This window comes from Gasterosteus aculeatus, chromosome 20, assembly GCF_964276395.1.
Source record: "Gasterosteus aculeatus chromosome 20, fGasAcu3.hap1.1, whole genome shotgun sequence".
In the NCBI taxonomy this organism is placed as follows: domain Eukaryota; kingdom Metazoa; phylum Chordata; class Actinopteri; order Perciformes; family Gasterosteidae; genus Gasterosteus; species Gasterosteus aculeatus.
In genome coordinates, this window is record NC_135707.1 from 17,812,343 (window position 1) to 17,831,202 (window position 18,860).

General features: G+C 45.1%; 2 protein-coding genes across 8 annotated transcripts; both read left to right on the forward strand.

Annotated features, from left to right (window-relative positions):
- Nucleotides 1–261: 261 nt before the first annotated feature.
- On the forward strand, nt 262–8,496 carry zufsp (zinc finger containing ubiquitin peptidase 1). Of its 6 annotated transcripts, none has more exons than XM_078095552.1 (11): nt 262–627; nt 1,898–2,411; nt 2,487–2,588; nt 3,518–3,628; nt 3,757–3,866; nt 3,955–4,123; nt 4,572–4,760; nt 5,402–5,567; nt 6,684–6,841; nt 7,918–8,138; nt 8,297–8,496. In XM_078095552.1, exons 2-11 carry the CDS (start codon nt 1,907–1,909, stop codon nt 8,342–8,344), a joined length of 1,779 nt encoding a protein of 592 aa, XP_077951678.1. In that variant the 5' UTR covers nt 262–627; nt 1,898–1,906; the 3' UTR covers nt 8,345–8,496. The 6 variants fall into 6 exon arrangements, with proteins under 6 accessions (XP_077951678.1, XP_077951679.1, XP_077951680.1 ...); XM_078095553.1 differs by having other exon boundaries at nt 311–684; XM_078095554.1 differs by having other exon boundaries at nt 313–560.
- A 3,350-nt stretch (nt 8,497–11,846) lies between these two features.
- Nucleotides 11,847–18,028, forward strand: LOC120810067 (amine sulfotransferase). 2 transcript variants are annotated; one of them, XM_040164287.2, is made up of 7 exons: nt 11,847–11,987; nt 14,174–14,327; nt 15,373–15,584; nt 16,522–16,648; nt 16,764–16,858; nt 16,971–17,151; nt 17,808–18,028. In XM_040164287.2, the coding sequence occupies exons 2-7, from the start codon at nt 14,177–14,179 to the stop codon at nt 17,930–17,932; spliced, it is 891 nt and encodes a 296-aa protein (XP_040020221.2). In that variant the 5' UTR covers nt 11,847–11,987; nt 14,174–14,176; the 3' UTR covers nt 17,933–18,028. The 2 variants fall into 2 exon arrangements, with proteins under 2 accessions (XP_040020221.2, XP_040020224.2); XM_040164290.2 differs by lacking the exon at nt 14,174–14,327 and having other exon boundaries at nt 11,851–11,987.
- The last annotated feature ends 832 nt before the right edge of the window (nt 18,029–18,860 follow it).

Sequence of the window (18,860 nt, forward strand, 5' to 3'; positions counted from 1 at the left end):
CCCTACGCAGGCGCAACAATTTTCCCCCAACATCCCTCTCTTTTTGTCATTTTTGACAATCAGGAATCAACTTAAGAAACTCTAAACAACAACCAAATCAAAATTAAGAAAGAAAATTAATCAACAACAAAAAAACGTCTTAGAACCTACATCAGTGGTGTGGTCTTCATCCAATTCCTTAATGCCTTTTTCTGTGTCTAAACTAGACTTGCAGCAGTATAAATTGAGTTTGTGACTGTAAGTCCCTTTACACACTCCTGTATAGTAGGTGGCGGTATACGTTATTATCGCTGTAACCCGCCAAAAAGAGGAAGAAGGAGAAGCAGGAAGTCCCCCCGTAGGCCAGACTGTCCCATTTCAGAGACCGCTTGGTTCAGCCTTTGCGGTTTTTGGAGGACCAGACCAGGTCTACGAAGGCTGCTGAGGGCTGAAGGCTACAAGGATGCAGCCACTCGTCTCCTGAGTCTTGGGCCGTTTCTCAATACCTAAGACGGCGAGAACGGACTCGCGTTCCCGCGAGAATAGACTCGGGAGACAGACTCGGGAGTCCTGACTCACGGGTACGGGAGAACGGAGAACGGACATTTCCGCAATTAGAACAGCAGCTGACTTGATGACGTCACCACAGTAGGCGGTCTTTGTTTACGCACGCAAGTATCTCATCTGCCATCGCAGCTTGCTGAGGTGAAATGCATTCTGGGATGTATGTCTCTCACAAGAACAGACGAGCCTGCTTCGATGCATGCCCGGTAAAATGGGCGGGGCGAGTCACATCCGGGTATTATGACCGTTCTCGGCCAGATGCGGACTTGAGAATTGGAACAGTACTCGGGCTGTGACTGATGACGTTTCACGAGTCCACGAGAACAAAAGTCCACACAAGAACGCATATTCAGAAACGGCTTTGTTCTCGTTCGCCATCATTTTATTGTGAAAGTTTATGCCGGAAATATATTGGTAGCACGGCGCCATAAGCCTGAAGGCACGCGAGGTTTCTAACGTGAAGAAAGGAAAGCGCAGCATCCCCGCGCCGTGTTGCGTTCATTTCATCCAGCGTGAGTTCATTTCTCCAACCACAACAACGCGTCAGTCTGGACGTAGAAGGGCAACACGCGCACGTGAAAGTACCAGCAGTGACCAGCGGTGTGACGTGACGTTATGTCAGTGACCAGCGGTGTGACGTGACGTTATGTCAGTGACCAGCGGTGTGACGTAACGTTATGTCAGTGACCAGCGGTGTGACGTGACGTTATGTCAGTGACCAGCGGTGTGACGTGACGTTATGTCAGTGACCAGCGGTGTGACGTAACGTTATGTCAGTGACCAGCGGTGTGACGTGACGTTATGTCAGTGACCAGCGGTGTGACGTGACGTTATGTCAGTGACCAGCGGTGTGACGTGACGTTATGTCAGTGACCAGCGGTGTGACGTGACGTTATGTCAGTGACCAGCGGTGTGACGTGACGTTATGGCGGCGACAACAGTATTCCAATTTACACCTTTTTGTCTGCTAGAAACGAGTGTGTACATAATATGCAAGGTTCCATTCCGAAAATATGCTCGTTTCCGATGGTCCAAATCATAGCAACGCTTGTACTATATTTCATTTCGGCATAAACATACATTTTTATGTAACCGCTGATACTAATAATTGATTCAGATTATTGTTTAGTGTTCCGTTTCTTAAGCAAATACACAGATGTTCAGGAAGACATGGTCACGGTTGTGTGTTTATCGGCTGGTTATATTTTATTATTATATGTAATTATTTTATGCTGTGCCTGTACCAGCTATCACTACCTGGAACTTTTCCCTACCGACTCTGTGTTTCTGACACTGAAGTGTCTTTGTGTGTGTGTGTGTGTGTGTGTGTGTGTGTGTGTGTGTGTGTGTTTAGGCCGCAGCCATGCTGACCTGTGAAATCTGCGGAGAGGACGTTATGTTGGAAGAGGACATGAGGACTCATCTCCTTCTCAGCCATGTTGAAACTAACATGCACTGTCCACTCTGTCCCCTGTCTGGTGTCTCCTACGACGAACTGTGCTTCCACATCAGCTCTGCGCACCCAGAGGAACCGCACAGAGCCCAGGATCCAGCCGTCTCCGCGTCAACTTCGGGCTGCTCAGCCGGGACGAACGCCGCCGTAACCGAGAGCAAAAAGCCCAGAATGCCTCAGTCCTGCACGGCTGGGGACAGTTGTGTCACCAGAGACTCACTGCGGCCTGAACACAATAGTGCACCAGGAGGTGGAGGCTCATCCACTGGGGAGGCCGCATCCGTCACTCCGACTTTGACCACACGGAGCCCTAAAACGCGACGTGAGCTCGTCAGGCACCGTGATGAGGACAGAGATGGGGTTAAAGCTGTGCACAGAGAAGCCAAACAGACGCGTCTGACCTCACCAGGAGAAGGTGATTAAAACTTTTCCAAATGTATTTCAAACTTTAAAGTCACTGTTGACCTGATTAGTCTCGTATTGGTGTCAGAGGAGGAGTTCTCCTGCCCCATGTGTGGACTGGTCTGCAGCAGCGGTTTCATCCTGCAGGGGCACGTGGAGCTGCATCTGCAGGAGCGGCCCGCAGCCGAAGGCAAGCCTTCTGTTTCTTAGATTTGCGTCTTTGCTTCCATGTCTGGAAGATTTTCTTCGGTCGCTCTGTCAACTAGTGTTATCTAATTATTTAGGGGTGACAGATACCTATTCAGTCAGAAGTGTCGATATTGGGCCTTTGGGGTGAGGTCGTCCATAGAGAGCAGGACTTATGACAAAGCCCTTGCAAGTGATGGTCAGCATTACAGAAATTTGACAGTGTTTGGTAGAATTTACATGACATGGCAATTTGCCATTTAAATCTGCTCTTCGTCATGGTGCATGAATGCATCGGTGAAGCAGGACGAGCAGTTATGGCATCAAAGTGTCACAATAGCAAAACCTAGTTAGCGGGGATACAAGTAGATGCTAGGGTTCATTGTTATAGCATTTGCACTGTTTTCTGGCTAAATACGAGTGAACTGAGTCTATAGGAGGGTTTTCAGGGGTTTGATGAAGGCGTCCAGATGCAGTGTTTTTTCTCCCTCAGATGATCATGTAGATTTTCTCACTGTGCATGTATCATTGCCCTGCCAGAAGAAACATTGCATCTGCAGAAAAGGGAATGAGCTGTATTAATTAATTTGATGATGGAATCATCAGATAATTCCTGCGCAAACCCAACAAAAATATTGAAGCAAGTCTTTGATAAAAGCTTCAGTTAGGTGTCGCAGTGCTTTAATAGTCTTAGTAACGATGCGGTAGAATGGCAGAAACATGAACAATCAACACTGTATTTGCCATGGGTGGAAATTACAAACTACTTATGTTACTGTAATTAAGTAGATTTTTGGGGTACTTTTATGAGTATTTTCTTCAAGTGTGTAATTTTACTCATACTTGAGTACAATGTAATCTAAAAAAAAATGTTGTCAACCCTCGCATGTCAAATGTTTAAAACTCACATGGGCTCTCACATCTGTTTCATAGGAGAGAAGAGATTTGAGTGCCCGATGTGCTCTGTCGTCTGCAGCGACAGCTTCTCTCTGCAGGAACATGTGGAGTTGCATTTAGACCACGAAGCTGCTGTGAACTCTGCAGGTGGGCACATGTTTGTATCCCTGCTGCAGGTCCCTCGAGCCCCTCTACTAAACTGTGTGTCAAAGGTAACCGTCTGATCATATCAATCCTAATCGTTCTACGCCTTGGGTTGGACTGTGGGTCTACAGGGAGCCCCGGCTCTGACTTGAAGCTGGCCAGAGAACTTCAGCGGGAGGAGGAGCACAGGAGGAGGCTGGAGGAGACTCAGCAGGAGGGAGAAGAGTTTAAGAAGCTGCAGGTCTGGATTCTACACAAGAGCACACCTGCTGTGTGGACTGTCGGGACAGTGGATGTTGATCCGCCTGTGGGATGTGTTGTTTGTGCAGAGGCAGTTTGGTCTGGACGGCAGCGGGGGCTACAGCAGGCAGACAGAGAGGGCCATGGAGAGGGCTGTGGCCAGGGGTCTGATGGCCCCTGGCGAGTTCCACTGTAAGAGGGCCGAGATGATGGAGTCTCTGGCCTCAGGGGTTGATGATGGCACAACAAGAACTCAGGGTATGTTTGTTCTCTAACCACAAAAGCGCACACACTGCTGGTTCACAGGAACACACCAAAGCTCTTGTAGGCATGGTCACCTCAGACATCTGTTCCAAACACACTACTCTCAACCCCTGGACTGCGGAGGCCAATTCATATAAGGGACTTTCCTTGGTATAATTTCTCTGGTCACATATTTACTGCAACGTTTTAGTTGTAATTAGCATCTACTTTGGATATTGACGAAAAAAAAAAGAGTTGGTCCTGAAATTGCTCCTCAGGGGAGCCAAGCTTTGGGCTGAGGACAACATTGAATATCCAACGCAGATTTGAAAGAGCCTGGAATTAAGAGTTGGCGGACATACGAGTGCATATTGATCAGTGAGATGTGATGGCTGCTGGTGTACCTGTGTGTCAGGAACAATGCTGGAAAATAACTAGTTCAACTTGTTTCCTCGCTGTCTAGGTGTGGTCCGAGCGTTGTATGAATATTACCAGACGGAGTGCAAGGACCATGTCCACGTTTGGCTGTGTGCTGCCACCGACCACTACTGCTCCTCAGCGGGGGACAGAGGCTGGGGCTGTGGATACAGAAACCTCCAGATGCTCCTCTCCTCTCTGCACACAATAGAGCCATATGCCTCCCTCTTACAAGGTGCACCATCACATTGCAAATCTCACCTGAAATCACCTCCAATCCTTTTTCTTGTCTGGCTGGATTTTGACAATGTTCCTCGGTGGTAGTTGTCCAGCACCAATCAGGGCTGGTTGTTCTAGTTTTCAGTGCTTAGGAAATGGACATTATGCTGGTAAACATGAAGTGTTGAGTTTGCATTAACAGTCACTTATAACAGCGCATGTCAGAAAACAGGGCGCCCTTTACCAAAATACATTGGTGAGGGTTTCAGGTATACGTATTTTTCAATAAATTGATGATTTGTTTGTGCCAATATTAATACATTTGATTTGTATAGCACTTTAAAAGGTACTCAAGGCACATTACACACTGTAAAATAATTAAATAAACAATAGGAGTAACAACAATACAAGAGTGATGACCGAACAGTAAGAGACAAGATAGGAAACCTAGTTAACTCATTTTCAAATCCTGCCATAGTTTGTCAATTGATTTGCAATATGAGCCATTTTAAGACCTTAACATGATTTGATCTAAACTCTTACGATGTGGCTTGACTTTCCTGCACAAACTTGCATAGAAGCCAGAAGATGTTTAGTAATAGAAATGTACGACAGGTAAACAAAAACCGACCCGTCACTTCTTTCCTCCTCCGTCAGAGAACGCAGCGCCGAGCATCCCCCGGGTGCAGAGTATGATCGAGGAGGCGTGGAGGGCAGGGCTGGATCCGCATGGGGCGTCCCACTTCAACCGGCGGCTCCAGGGAACGCGAGCCTGGATCGGAGCCACGGAGATCTACTCCCTCCTCACCTCTCTGGGAATAAGGTGAGCATAACGACAGGAGGTTCTTCCTGCCTGGTCCCATGGGGAGGTGAACCACGTCCCTTTGGTGTTGGGTGAAGTGCAGTAGTTTTTTTTCTTTCTTTTTTTTTTTCTTTCTGTTTTGACTCTAACCTGCTGTATCAGTAAAATGTGCAATGTTGCATGGATTAATACTCTCTCTCTCTCACTCCTACTCGCTCATGACCATAGTTGAGGGTTGGAATATCGATCGACTGGTAGTTAAAAAGCTTTGACCTCTGGCCAACGTCCCTGGTGACCCCAACAGACACTGCACCAATCCCTCTCCCAATCTATTTCACCCTGACTGGAGAACAAGACATTACGTTACATGTCATTTAGCTGACACTTTTATCCAAAGCGACTTAAGTGCATTCAACCATAAGGATGCCGACTCAAAGGAACAAAAAGAAAGTTACATTTCATTAAATAAGCAGATTTATAACTTGCTATATACAGTATAAGAGCCATTACAAGTACAATTTAAGTGGTACAATTAATCCTTTGAATTGAGGTAGAGTCTGAAGAGGTGTGTCTAGTTCTAGGGGGAGTGTGGGAGAAGGAAGGTTAGGAAGGTAAAAGACCAGTCGAGCTGCTGCATTCTGTATAAGCTGCAGAGGAATGACGGTAGCAGGGAGACCTGCCAGGAGAGCGTTACACTAGTCAAGGCCCCTAGATACACCAATCCCAAACAGAAGCTGTGACAAAGGACAAACCTCTTAGAGCTCAACAGCCATGACCTCCTGCTGCTAATACGGACAAAGCCCTCAGTCTGGCAATACGATCAAATGGTATTCATTTTGTACAGCCCAAAATCACAAATGTGCCTCATTATGATGTGGTCAGATGTGCACTACATGTCATAGAATGAGCAGCATAACTCATAGCAACATTCCCGGTACTCCATACTCTCTCAAATTCCCGAAGGAGCTCATCTCACCACATGATTATTCACCCAGTGAGGGTCAGCCATACCCTCCCCAAAGGCCGCCTGCACTTTTTGCTTCAGTTATCCCTGAAGCTGAAAGCTGAAATGCAGCTCAGTGACTTCTTTGAAATCTTGTATCGATCTAACACCAACGCTTGTATTTTGGTTTCCAGTGCCCGCATCATCGACTTTCACAAGCCGACAGGCCCGGCGGACACTCACCCCCGGCTGTTTGAGTGGGTGAAGCAGTACTTCCTGTCTGGCGGGAGCACCCGGCTGCCGCCCAGACTCATCCGCACTTCCTTGCCCCCGCTTTACCTTCAGCACCAAGGTACACTGCAGCCTGTGCCCCGCTGTAGTCGTTCGCCTCGAACTGTATAGTTGGTCTCAATACACTCGCATGCTTCTTTGACTACTTAATGTCTTCAGGCCCCAGACAGTCGTATATAAATCCCTGAATACATTTGTGAATCCTCGAGCATGCATTCATAAATAGGGAGGCTGATCTGACTCCCTCTAAGCTACCAACTAGCCCAAAGAGTTTTAAAATAATTTGCAACCTAACTTTCTTTAAATTTAAAGGCCTAATTATAAACATAGAGCAACTTAAAACTTTTATCACCCGGATGATCTTTCACAAGTGTTGTAATGTGCAGCTAATTGCAGGTTTCAATCTACAGGTTGACTGACACAAGGTGCAGTACGCACTGTTTTTCAGTCAAACCACCGTAATTGCTCTGGAGATTTGTGTCTGTCCATCAGTTCTGTTTACTTAGATGTCCACTTTATTTCTGTAAACAGCTGCACTGTATTTTCACCTTATGTTGTGGATTTTATTCTGAGATGTTATTCACATAACAAGGTGATCTTGCTTTCTCAAACATTTTAATTACTATTGTTGGTCATTTTAAACCATTAGCATCCTCTGAACCTTTCCATTGTAGCTCTGGCTGTATGTTTATGGTCATTGTCCTGCTGGAAGATGAACCGCCGACCCAGTCTCCAGTCTTCTCCAGACTGCATCACATTTACCTCGAGGATTGCGCTGTATTTGGCTCCATCCGTCTTTCCCTCAATTCTGACTAGTTTGCCTGTAGCTGCTGAAGAGAAGCGTCCCTGCAGCATGATGCCACCACCACCATGTTTCACTGGTGGGGCGGTGTGCTCAGGGTGATGGGCAGTGTTGTATTTCCTCCACGCAGCGTTTTAAATTGAGGCTAAAAATGTAGTTTAGGTTATAAAATAAATCTGTGGTTACACCACGTAAAAGTAGTAGAAATGTAGAAAACTCCAAGGGCGGTAAATACATATGTAAGGCAAGTAACCCCCCCCATGACTTTTTACACCACCTTCAAGTGTGGCCAAACATGTCTCAGCCTCTGACCAACACCCGTGGTCCTCCCGCAGGTCACAGCCGCTCTATCGTGGGCTTGGAGCAGAGGAGGAACGGGAGTCTGTGCCTCCTGCTTCTTGATCCCAGCTCCTCGGCCTCAGACACCAGGAAGCTGCTGAGCGTGGACACCGCCGCGCCCGCCCTCCGCCGAGTCAGGAGGTTCCCCGGCAGCCTGAAGCACAAACAGTACCAGGTGGTGTCTGTGCACGGCGTGATGTCCGCGGAGGAGAAACAGGTGAGCTGTCCTGGAAAGGACGCATGTGTGCATGTGCCATGAATAACTGAACTAAACTCGTGACTGAACAGGATTCAAACATTCAATTAAACCCCATCTGGAGAGCTTTAAAGTTGTGATATAGTCAAATAGAATCATTATCCTTTTGTTTTTTACAGATCAGCATCTCTAAATCCAGGATATTATGTGCTGAACGCATCCCGTGAACAGAAGCGCACCTCATCTACTTCAAGTTGTTTGTTTTTATTGTGAACAAGTTCATTTTCTGCTCTTAAGGAATTATTTAATGTAGTCATTCTATCAAAATGTCCATATTGCACAATTTAAGAGCATTTTTTAAATAAAAGCTGTGCTGTTCCATGCTGTCCAGTTATTTGTAGGTATGACCGTTGATGATTGAGAGGAAGTGGAGCAGAATCAGGCTGTCCTGAGAAGAACCCGACAACATACACAGTCCCTCTGAGAACCTCTTAGTCCAAATGTAATATCGCAAATATTTGATGCCACGAGTAAGCCGTCATCATGAGACACACCTAAATCATTTCTCAGCAGCCGTCTGTTAGTAGAAGAATCCGGAGGCGGCCGTTTGTTGGTTTAAGTTATCTCAGGACAAATGAAGCTGGTGGTCTGGGAAGATCTAGGATTTCTGTCCTTCATAGAGGACCAGCCGCCTCTTCTGAAATAACACTTCAAGTAACTTCTTGGAAAAATGATTACAATTGTAAAAAATAATAATAAATACAATAGGAACATTTAGGGCAGATGCAGTGAGCCTATTTCTGCATTTGTATATTTGACTGTCTACAAAGAAACAATTATAATGACTCTGGTCTGAAAAGTTGCAGTACATGTATGGACCAACAACTAAGTAGCACAAAGACCAAAGGAGGCATCAGCAAAGGAAAAGTAGACACAAAGTTCTAGGCTAACTTACCGCCCACCTGGTAGACACAGAGTGCTAAAAGCAGCACGCTGAAATCAACCTTGTTCACAAGCTAAAGGTGTTTTGTTAGCGGTTCAGCCCTTGTTTGCACGCCATGGTGGCATATTGTGATTCCACCTGACGCATTGCGCTCTGTATTTGTTATTTAGGGTCTCATACACTACATTGGGGACCTCGGTATGTCACATTTCTGGGAAAACCATCATGTAGGAAAATCAGGAATACGTTTAACGGTGCAGTGGAAATGAAGCCCTATTATGGGACAACACCGTAGGGTGGCTTTCATAAGGTGCTCGGTTTGTTCTGGGTTGCTGTAGCAACATGAGGGGACCTGCTTCCTATGTTGATAAGAAGAGTTCACACATTTGGAAAAAATGTTTTTATTTTTCTCTCGCAGTCTATCATTTGCTCATTATGGCCTTTTCAGGAATCAGGAAACATTTATTGCCATAATATGTCAGATATAAGGAATTTCACTTGGCGGTTGGTGCGTAACAGTACGACAAGACAGCAGGACAGCAGGTGCACGAGTAATGAAATAAAAAAAAATGCTAATGATATGGGTTAGTAGTATAGTGCTATGGGTTAGTTTAAAATAGAATTTAAGAAGTGAAAGTAAAACATATTAAAAACAAAAAAATAATAAAGTGCACTAGCGAACAGGAAGTGACAAAAGTGACGTGTGCAGAATGAAAGAAAGTGACCGGTGGAATGTCAGAATGTCAGAGTCAGTCAGTGGGGGACCGGGCTCCTTTTATGAGCCCGACTGCCGACGGGAAGAAACTGTTGGTGTGGCGGGAGGTCTTAGTCCTGATGGACCTCAGCCTCCTGCCAGATGGAAGGGGCACAAACAGGTTTTGTCCGGGGTGAGAGGGGTCGGCCACCATCTTTTTTGCTCGCTTCAGGGTCCTTGAAACGAACAAATCCTGGAGGGACGGCAGATTGCAGCCGATCACCCTCTCTGCAGAGCGGATGACACGCTGCAGCCTGCCCTTGTCCTTGGCTGTGGCTGCAGCGTACCAGACGCTGATGGAGGAGCAGAGGATGGACTCTATGATGGCCGTGTAGAAGTGGACCATTATCGTCTTTGGCAGGTTGAATATCTTCAGCTGCCTCAGAAAGAACAACCTCTGCTGAGCCTTATTGGAGGTGATGTTCAGCTCCCACTTGAGGTCTTGGGTGATGATGGAGCCCAGGAAACGGAAGGAACCCACAGTCGTGACGGGGGAGTCACACAGGGTGATGGGGGAGGGTGGGGCTCTGTTCCTCTGGAAATCCACAACCATCTCCACTGTCTTTAGAGCATTGAGCTCCAGGTTGTTTTGGCTGCACCACGACACCAGATGGTCAGACTCCCACCTGTAGGTGGACTCATCCCCACCAGAGATCAGTCCAATGAGGGTGGTGTCACCCGCCTTATTGTTTCCACCTGTGTCTCGTTCTGATTTGTATTTACTTTGTGCCTGCTCTTTGCCAGTTTGTCTTTGTTCCCAATGAGCTTACCCGCGAGTCTAAACCCTTGTGGCCCCAGCGGCGTAACAGTTTGTGTACAGGGGGGAATGGACATCTTGTTCTTAGGATGGGGAACAGGTGGTTCCTGAACTGCATTTGACCCAGATAGTGCTGCATCTTTTTGCAACATGTTCGTGTGCTGGTGTTGTTTAAAAGCGGCCTTCACCCATGATTACTATGCAATTTATAGTAGTAAGTGTAATTTCATTCTAGCGTAAGCTTGCATGTTTATATTTTAATACTCAACAGAACCCTGTCAATGGATCGGTCTGTTGTTATGTCTTATTTATTTTCAATTTATTTCCGTTTCTTAAGAAAAGCTCACCGGGACCCTCTGAGTGCCTGCTCAAACCATGGATACGCCGTTGTATATATGTATAAATACATTAGACTACTGTAAGGGTACAGGGTACTGGTACACCCTAGGTCAAATATTGTTTTCTGTTGAGTTTCTGTCACTCACCTTTCCCTCTCGTTTCAGACTCCTCCTCCCTGTGTGCCACCGCCCTGTGATTGCAAGCCCTGCCCTTATTGTTTCCACCTGTGTCTCGTTCTGATGTGTATTTACTTTGTGCCAACAGCCTGCTCTTTGCCAGTTTGTCTTTGTTCCCAATGAGCTTACCCGCGATTCTCCTGAGTGTTTCTTCCCGTGTTTTGACCCTTTGCCGGCCGATTTGGATTGATCCACCTTCTCTGTCTGACTACCCGTGTACCGAACCCCTGCCTGAAGTAAAGACTATTTTTGCCTCTGACTACTACGCCTTGCGTCTGCTTTTGAGTCTAAACCCTTGTGGCCTCAGCGGCGTAACAGTTTGTGTACAGGGGGGAATGGACATGTTGTTCTTAGAATGGGGAACAGGTGGTTCCTGAACTGCATTTGACCCAGATAGTGCTGCATCTTTTTGCAACATGTTCGTGTGCTGGGGTTGTGACTTGAAATACATGTTTGTGCAATCTGGCCTTTAAGCGGCCTTCACCCATGATTACTATGCAATTTATAGTAGTAAGTGTAATTTCATTCTAGCGTAAGCGTGCATGGTTATATTTTAATACTCAACAGAACCCTGTCAATGGATCGGTCTGTTATGTCTTATTTTCAATTTATTTCCGTTTGTTAAGAAAAGGTCACCGGGACCCTCTGAGTGCCTGCTCAAACCATGGATATGCCGTTGTGTATATGTATAAATACATTAGGCATATTTTAACATTTGTAACAGCAGACTATCTCTATCTCTCTGTCTCTCCGAGGGGGAGGAGGAAGGAGGTAGGAGGTGGAGTCGCTGGCACGCTTTTGGAGCAGTGGGCCCGATAAAGCGGAGTTTGTGCGCGCGTGGTCGTGCAGAAGGATCGTGCCATCGCTGCTCGTGCGTCAGACTGAGGAGCCGCTACAGCAGGTACGCGACACGTCGGCGGCTGAACGCCATGATCGAAAATTTAAGTTTTTTTTTGTTGCACATTGAAAAATAATAACAATGTATTCAAATTAAAAATAAGTGGACGAAAAATATTTTCGGGATGAATATAGTTTTGACTCTACTATATTTTTCCAATCTTCACTTATACTAATTTTTTGATATTCACTCTATAATTTTCGGTTACAGATTTTATATTTTCAGATTCAAAACATTTATATTTTCACTTTCAGATCTTTTTTTTGCGTTCAGATCTTTTTTTTCACATTCGGACTTTTGACCCTGATGTGGCGCAGGGGGCGGGCAACTGGCATCAAATGTGAATTTCAGGTTCCGGTTTGTTTTTCAAATGAACAGAACGTTTGATGTGGATTTGGCTCCACAGACGCTCACGTATGATGGTTTATATATACCAGATAATGCACCTCTAAACATGAAATCTCAGTAAATGTGTAATTCAAAACAACATAAAACGTATCAAAGTAATTGGTGCCATTAGTTGTTTTTGAACTTCTTCACCTTTTCTTGTCTGCAAAATGCCCAAATACCAAACATGAGATAATGCCTCATTTGCATAATCAAAGAGACATTTTCAGAACAAGTGAAAAACAAAAAACGACCTGCGGTTTCTCCCCTTAAATGAAGATCATCGACAGCAAACGGGCAACGTGGTAACAACGACATGGCAGCACGTATCTGCTGTCTTGTAACACTATTTAAACATCATTGGTAAACCAAATTTGTACCAGGCATTATTGTGATGTGGGCTGCTTATTGTTTCCATTGAACGTTTGCGCTAACCAATGAAAGGCACCAATGGTTGATTTAATTCCTTCTTAATATAAGTGCAAGGTTTTTATATATGCTTATTTATAATCTGCATTTTGAAAAATAGCCATGAACTAAATGGTTATTCACGCTGTCCGCTTTACTGTTAAAATGATGTGTAGACTAGTATTTAAGATTCGTATCACCCGGCAGGGCAATACCTAAAACTGAAACTCTCAAAGGATTCTGGAATGTCCCAGGCTGTGGTTTATGGGATTGATTTAATAGTGTAATTTAATGTAATTGTAATTGTAATTTAATTAAAGTTCCCCGCACCTTGAATTCTGCTGTTAAAATAATCCCATATATATTTGGTGTCATTTTAAAATACCTAATATACCTAAATAAATTCCCTTTTATTGAACGCACGAATCACTGTCTCGCATCTGCGGCGGCTCCACCAATCAGGATCCTGCAGACACACACACACACACACGTATTACACGGTTAAGCTGTAACACAGTGAGCCCATTTCCAGGAGCCTTCATATTTTTATCATTATCAGGTCCTACAGAGGTCCTTTCTTTTGTCTCTCCCTTCAACCCCTCAATTTAGTGAGGCCTACACATACTTAATGGATTTCTTTGAATTTACTAAACTAAACACATTTATTCACTGTCATTGATTTAATATGACTAACTGATAACATCATGGAATAGAGCCAGGCTAGCCAAAGCGTTGCGTCGCACCGCTCCCATAATATTTCTTCATGGAATGCAGCTGGGTTCTGACAGCTTGATTGTGTGTACTTTATTTTTCTAAATGCATTGCTTAGTTCTTGACTCATTTCTTTGGTAATAAATGGGAGTAATTGAATCTGTGGTGAACAATCAATGTTTCTGATGTACGAGCCACATTCTATGAATGCAATTTTCTATAGTTATTCTTTATTTGTGTTTCTGTGGGCATGCACGGGTTCACTTGTTTTAAAACCACTGCATGTTTGCTTTGCAATAAATTTGTGTGTGTGTGTGTGTGTGTGTGTGTACTGAAGTTGAAGTTCCATCTCAGATGCATCAAACCCTCCATCATAGTCGTTAATTTCAAAAATAAAATAAGTTTGAAAGTCAAACAGTAATCTACCAGAATGCAGGGCGCATGTACAGCACTGATATAACATTTAAGTCGTAACGTGCACGTTTCCATCACACTTTTTTTATAATGACAATAATTCAGATGCATGATAGACAACACTTTTAAAATTGCCTATGAACAGCTATACATGGCGCAATCTTGTGCAGACATGGTGGCAAAATATACTCTCCTTCACAAGCAACAGAACAGAAGCAACATTGATAAAAGAGGGCTATGAAGACCAAATGTCCCTTATTTTGTTTTAGATCATGGATGTAATTGATGGCAAGAATCCTGGCCTAGTGTCACACAAAGGCTTCCTGGTGATCAAAGGCCTTCATGATCCAGATGCGGTTGACATGATTCGTAACTTGGAGATAAAAGAATCTGATGTGTTGGTCGTCACATACCCCAAATCAGGTGAGGAAAACAAAGATTTGAGATCCCTTTTATGCTTTCTTTATTTCAAAATGTGTCATAGGTGATTAGATCACAAGAGTACAACACTAAATACAATAGTTAATTATTGCTTAATTGTTATCATTTTGCAGCAAGTGCCTTTCTAAAGCTTCAAAGGTGCACAACCAAGTGCCGGGTCACACTAAATACGTAATTCATCACAGACGCCATTTGTTTTTCCCCGAACGGTGTGATCATGACCAGCCCTACCCTGTGTCTGATTGGCTAGCACTCCAAGCCTTCACTGGTCGCGGGGTGGGGGGAGGGTTAGGTTCAGGAGGGAGATCGGTCGGGGTAATAAAATCAGGTCAATAGAACAGATTTCTGGCAGAGCAGGCAGGGGGTGTCGGGATCTCTGATCCCTCCGAGTTGGTTGATGAGAAGGATCCAGCACGTTGATCAATTAAAGTCAAAAAGTTAACATTTATTTAGAAAAGAAAAAGATTACATGAACAATTCTCCGCAGATATCTGGCTCTAACTTTTGCTTGTAAGCAGGAGGTCCAACACACCAGCACGTATTCCAGCGTTCTGTGTAATGGGGTGTCCGAGCAGTAAAAACACTGAGTTTTTATACACTTGAAGACAGTTCTTAGTGCCAGTTACGAAAAGCCACAAATCAAGTTGAGATAAGAACTCAGGTGGAGCTGAGGGTAACACACAATGCTCCTCTGATCGAAGGTCTGTGAGAGCAAGATGATCCCCTTCCCCAAACACAGCTGCAAACCCTAAATATTTCTGTCTCTACATCTCAGGGTCAACCACTGAGATCTGGCTTTTAGCACAAGACAATTGTTTACAGAATGTTTTTACCACTACATACATCTCACAGGGGGAAGGCGTTTTAATCCTGTGTGTTGCAAATTGATTTCAACAGAGAGCAGGGTATGAAATGATGGTGTGTTTCGTGAAAAGAAACCAGGACAGAGGCCCATAAAGGACAGGAGGTGAGAGGTGTGCTTCCGTCTGGGAGATGCAAATAAGGCCCGTCTTCTCTGTTTTGATAGGGACCATCTGGATGCAACAGATCCTGCTGCTGCTTGAGGCGAAGGGAAATCTGACAGCCATCAGCAAGCACATCACATTCTCCAACGCTGAGTTGGTCCCTTGGATCGAGGTGCAAACAGAGGCATTTATCAAGTCTCGGTCACCACGGATGACAGTCAGCCATCTGCCGTTCTCGTTATTACCTTCCGCCCTGAGCCAGAAGAAAGGCAAGGTAGGCAGCTCTCTAGCCAAGTGTTTTCTTTTTCATCCATCCATCGTCAAACCACTTATGCTGCACGCAGGGGGGCTGGAGTCTATCCCAGCTAACTTCGGGCAAGAGAAGGGGTACAACCTGGACTGGTCACCAGCCAATCACAGGGCTACACAGAGACAGACGACCATTCACACTCACATCCACACACACATCTACGGGCAATTTAGAGTCCCCAATCAACCTGATTACCAGAGAATTTCTTTGGACTGTGGGAGGAAACGAGAGAACTCGCAGAGAACCGACGCAGACACGGGGAGAACATGCAGACTCCACACAGAAAGGCCACTGGGCGGAGTGGAACCCATGACCTTCTGGCTGTGAGGCGACAGTGCTAACCACCACACCACCATTTTTTTTCGTGTTTTACATATTTAATTTGAAAGCATCAGGTGTGTAAAATTTCTGGGCATCAAGGTAGCTTTGGATGGGTGGACAAATGTGGTGTTGATGTTCAATGTCATCTAAAAGAGAAAGAAGCGTAGAACATTTATGAAATACTTGCAAGCAGGAGACAGAATTGACACACCTGCAAGTTCATAAAGATCCTCCCCTCTGGCTTTGAGTTATATAGTTTTAAGATAACACACACACACACACACACACATAATGGACAAGATCTTGAACTGTTCCTCAAACAAGGCAAAACGTGTTGTTAATCTGACTGCGTACAGGTCCCTTTGTTTTGCACTTTTAACATAAAACATTACACCATGAGTTCCTGTGAGATTATCTGGACAATGACGCACAAATCATCTTGACTATCAGTTGACCGGGCTCACAAAGTATCTCTCAGACTGCTACAGGTCGATGAGGCGCTACAGGCTTTTATGTATTATTATTGTTTGTGTTGGGGTTGTTCTCCTAAACACTCACACCCAGGCTGTTCCGTTTTCAGGTGATCTACGTGGCAAGAAATCCCAAAGATGTCCTTGTATCTTACTTCCACTTCCATAAGGTTGGAAACATGTTGGAAACGCCGACGGACTTTGACGACTTCTTTGAAAAATTCATGAGAGGAGATGGCAAGTTCTTCAGTTACTCACATGATGGCATTAGGTGCTTGTGGCACGTTGTCACCAGTGCAGCTCAAGGTGAACGTCTAATGTGGCGATAACATGTCTGTCTTCTCCTTTGCAGTATTTGCTTCCAGCTGGTTTGAGCACATCAAGGCGTGGTACCTGCACAAGGATGATATAAACATGCTGTTCCTCACTTACGAAGAGATGGTTAAAGTAGGAGCCGCATTCATTCCTCCCTGTGCTTGAATGTGCTGTAATGTTGGAAGTTGTAGGCTTGTGTGACGACGCATCGGTCTGTTAAAAATACCCTGCTTTGTATGTTCAGGACCTGCATTCCGCAGTGGAGAGGATTGCCTTGTTCCTGGGGTCAGCGCTGACCGACGAGCAGCTGGCCGATGTAGTTAAACACGCCACCTTCAACAACATGAAGAAGAACCCACAGGCCAACTACGAGCGAGTACCAGGTCGCCTGCTCAGCCACCACCAGGGCACATTCTTGAGGAAAGGTGAGCAGGGTCACTGCTGCAGATGCATGCAGGAGGAGCCGGAGACAAAGGATGAATCTTGTGCAGCAGCTGTAGAGAAGATCCGTGTCATTTTGTAACACGCACACAAGAGGGGGGGTGGTTAGCACTGTCGCCTCACAGCAAAAAGGTCCTGGGTTTTACTCCGCCCAGTGGCCTTTCTGTGTGGAGTCTGCATGTTCTCCCGGTGTCAGCGTGGGTTCTCTCTGGGTTCTCCGGCTTCCTCCCACAGTCCAAAGACATGCTCTGGGGATCAGGTTAATTGGGGACTTTAAATTGCCCGTAGATGTGTGAGTGTGAATGGTCGTGGGTCTCTGTGTAGCCCTGCGATTGGCTGGGAAGGACTCCATAAGCGGTTTGACAATGGATGGATGGATGGACACAAGAGGGGAATGACTGCTGTACTAATGCTCTATATCTCAGTGTTTAGCACACAGGTTCAGCATTTAGCGGCACCTTCATTTTAAAACAATATTTTGATCCAGATTTTAACGTGAAATATCATTGCACTGCTTATGCCATCCGTTTGGGGATTACATGTGCATATGGTGATGGGAATAGGCAGACTTACAATACGTTTGAGGACTGAGGACTACAACCTTTTTCTTTTTCCTCCCATCATGTACTGTGGACACCAGGCACCATCGGCGACTGGAAGAATCACTTCACTGTGGCCCAGAACGAGAGATTTGACGACACCTTCCACAGAGAGATGGCAGACATTCCTCTGGATTTTATCTGGGACATCAAAGACGTTGCGTGATCGGTTGTTTGTCGCATGACAACAGAAAGGAGAAGATGGTTGCAGCTTCATGAACACCAGGCTCTGCAGAAAAAATAAAACCCCTCTTTTCCGTCATTATGCCTGTGCTTTCCTGCAGTTTCCCAGTGTAGTGTTTGCGTTGTGTGGGTTTATACACCAGACCTAACACAGTTTGATTCATATCCACGGGCGTTTATTCTCCGGCTCTGGCTTACACGTTACCGTTTGCGTACTTCCTGCTCACGTGTCTTGCGCGTCTATATCTGCAGGTGACGTGGTTACGTCATGAACATCACATTGCCCTTTTTTTTTTTAATTGAACAAATACAAACCTGTCATCTTAACATTCTGAAAACTGGGCTTGCTATTACATCAAATCAAACAAACTTCAGCAATCGTACCTGCTGTACCTGCTATATTTATAGCGTATTTCTAATTCTAGAAACAGAAATAAAATTCTATTTTAGACTGCTAAAAGGGGAAATCACCAAACTTCTTAACCTTGGCTAATACAGTCCCCTTTCAAATCAGAACATTTCTTCTGCTTACAGTCCCTAAACTAAGTATAATCCTGTAGGTAGGCTGGAGGACGTCTGTTGTGCCTTGAGGGATATCTTGGCGTTGTTGTGCTCGTGAAGGCATCACTGTAATCACCATCATCATCAGTGTCCGGTGGGATGTCCAATATTTCTGGTGAGATCTTCTTGAAGAATGAAGCATTCCTGACGATGGAGTGTCCTTTTCTGGCTGCTGTGATCATGGATCCTTTGGCTTTGGTCACGGTGTATGGCTTACTGTTATATGGTGTGGTGAGCTTATTGTGCTTGGGTTGACGATGAAGCACAGTGTCACCTGGACTGAGAGTGTGGTGTAGCACGACAATGAGAGTCTGCATGAGATTTCATTTTGGCTTTGGCCTTGCTGTCTT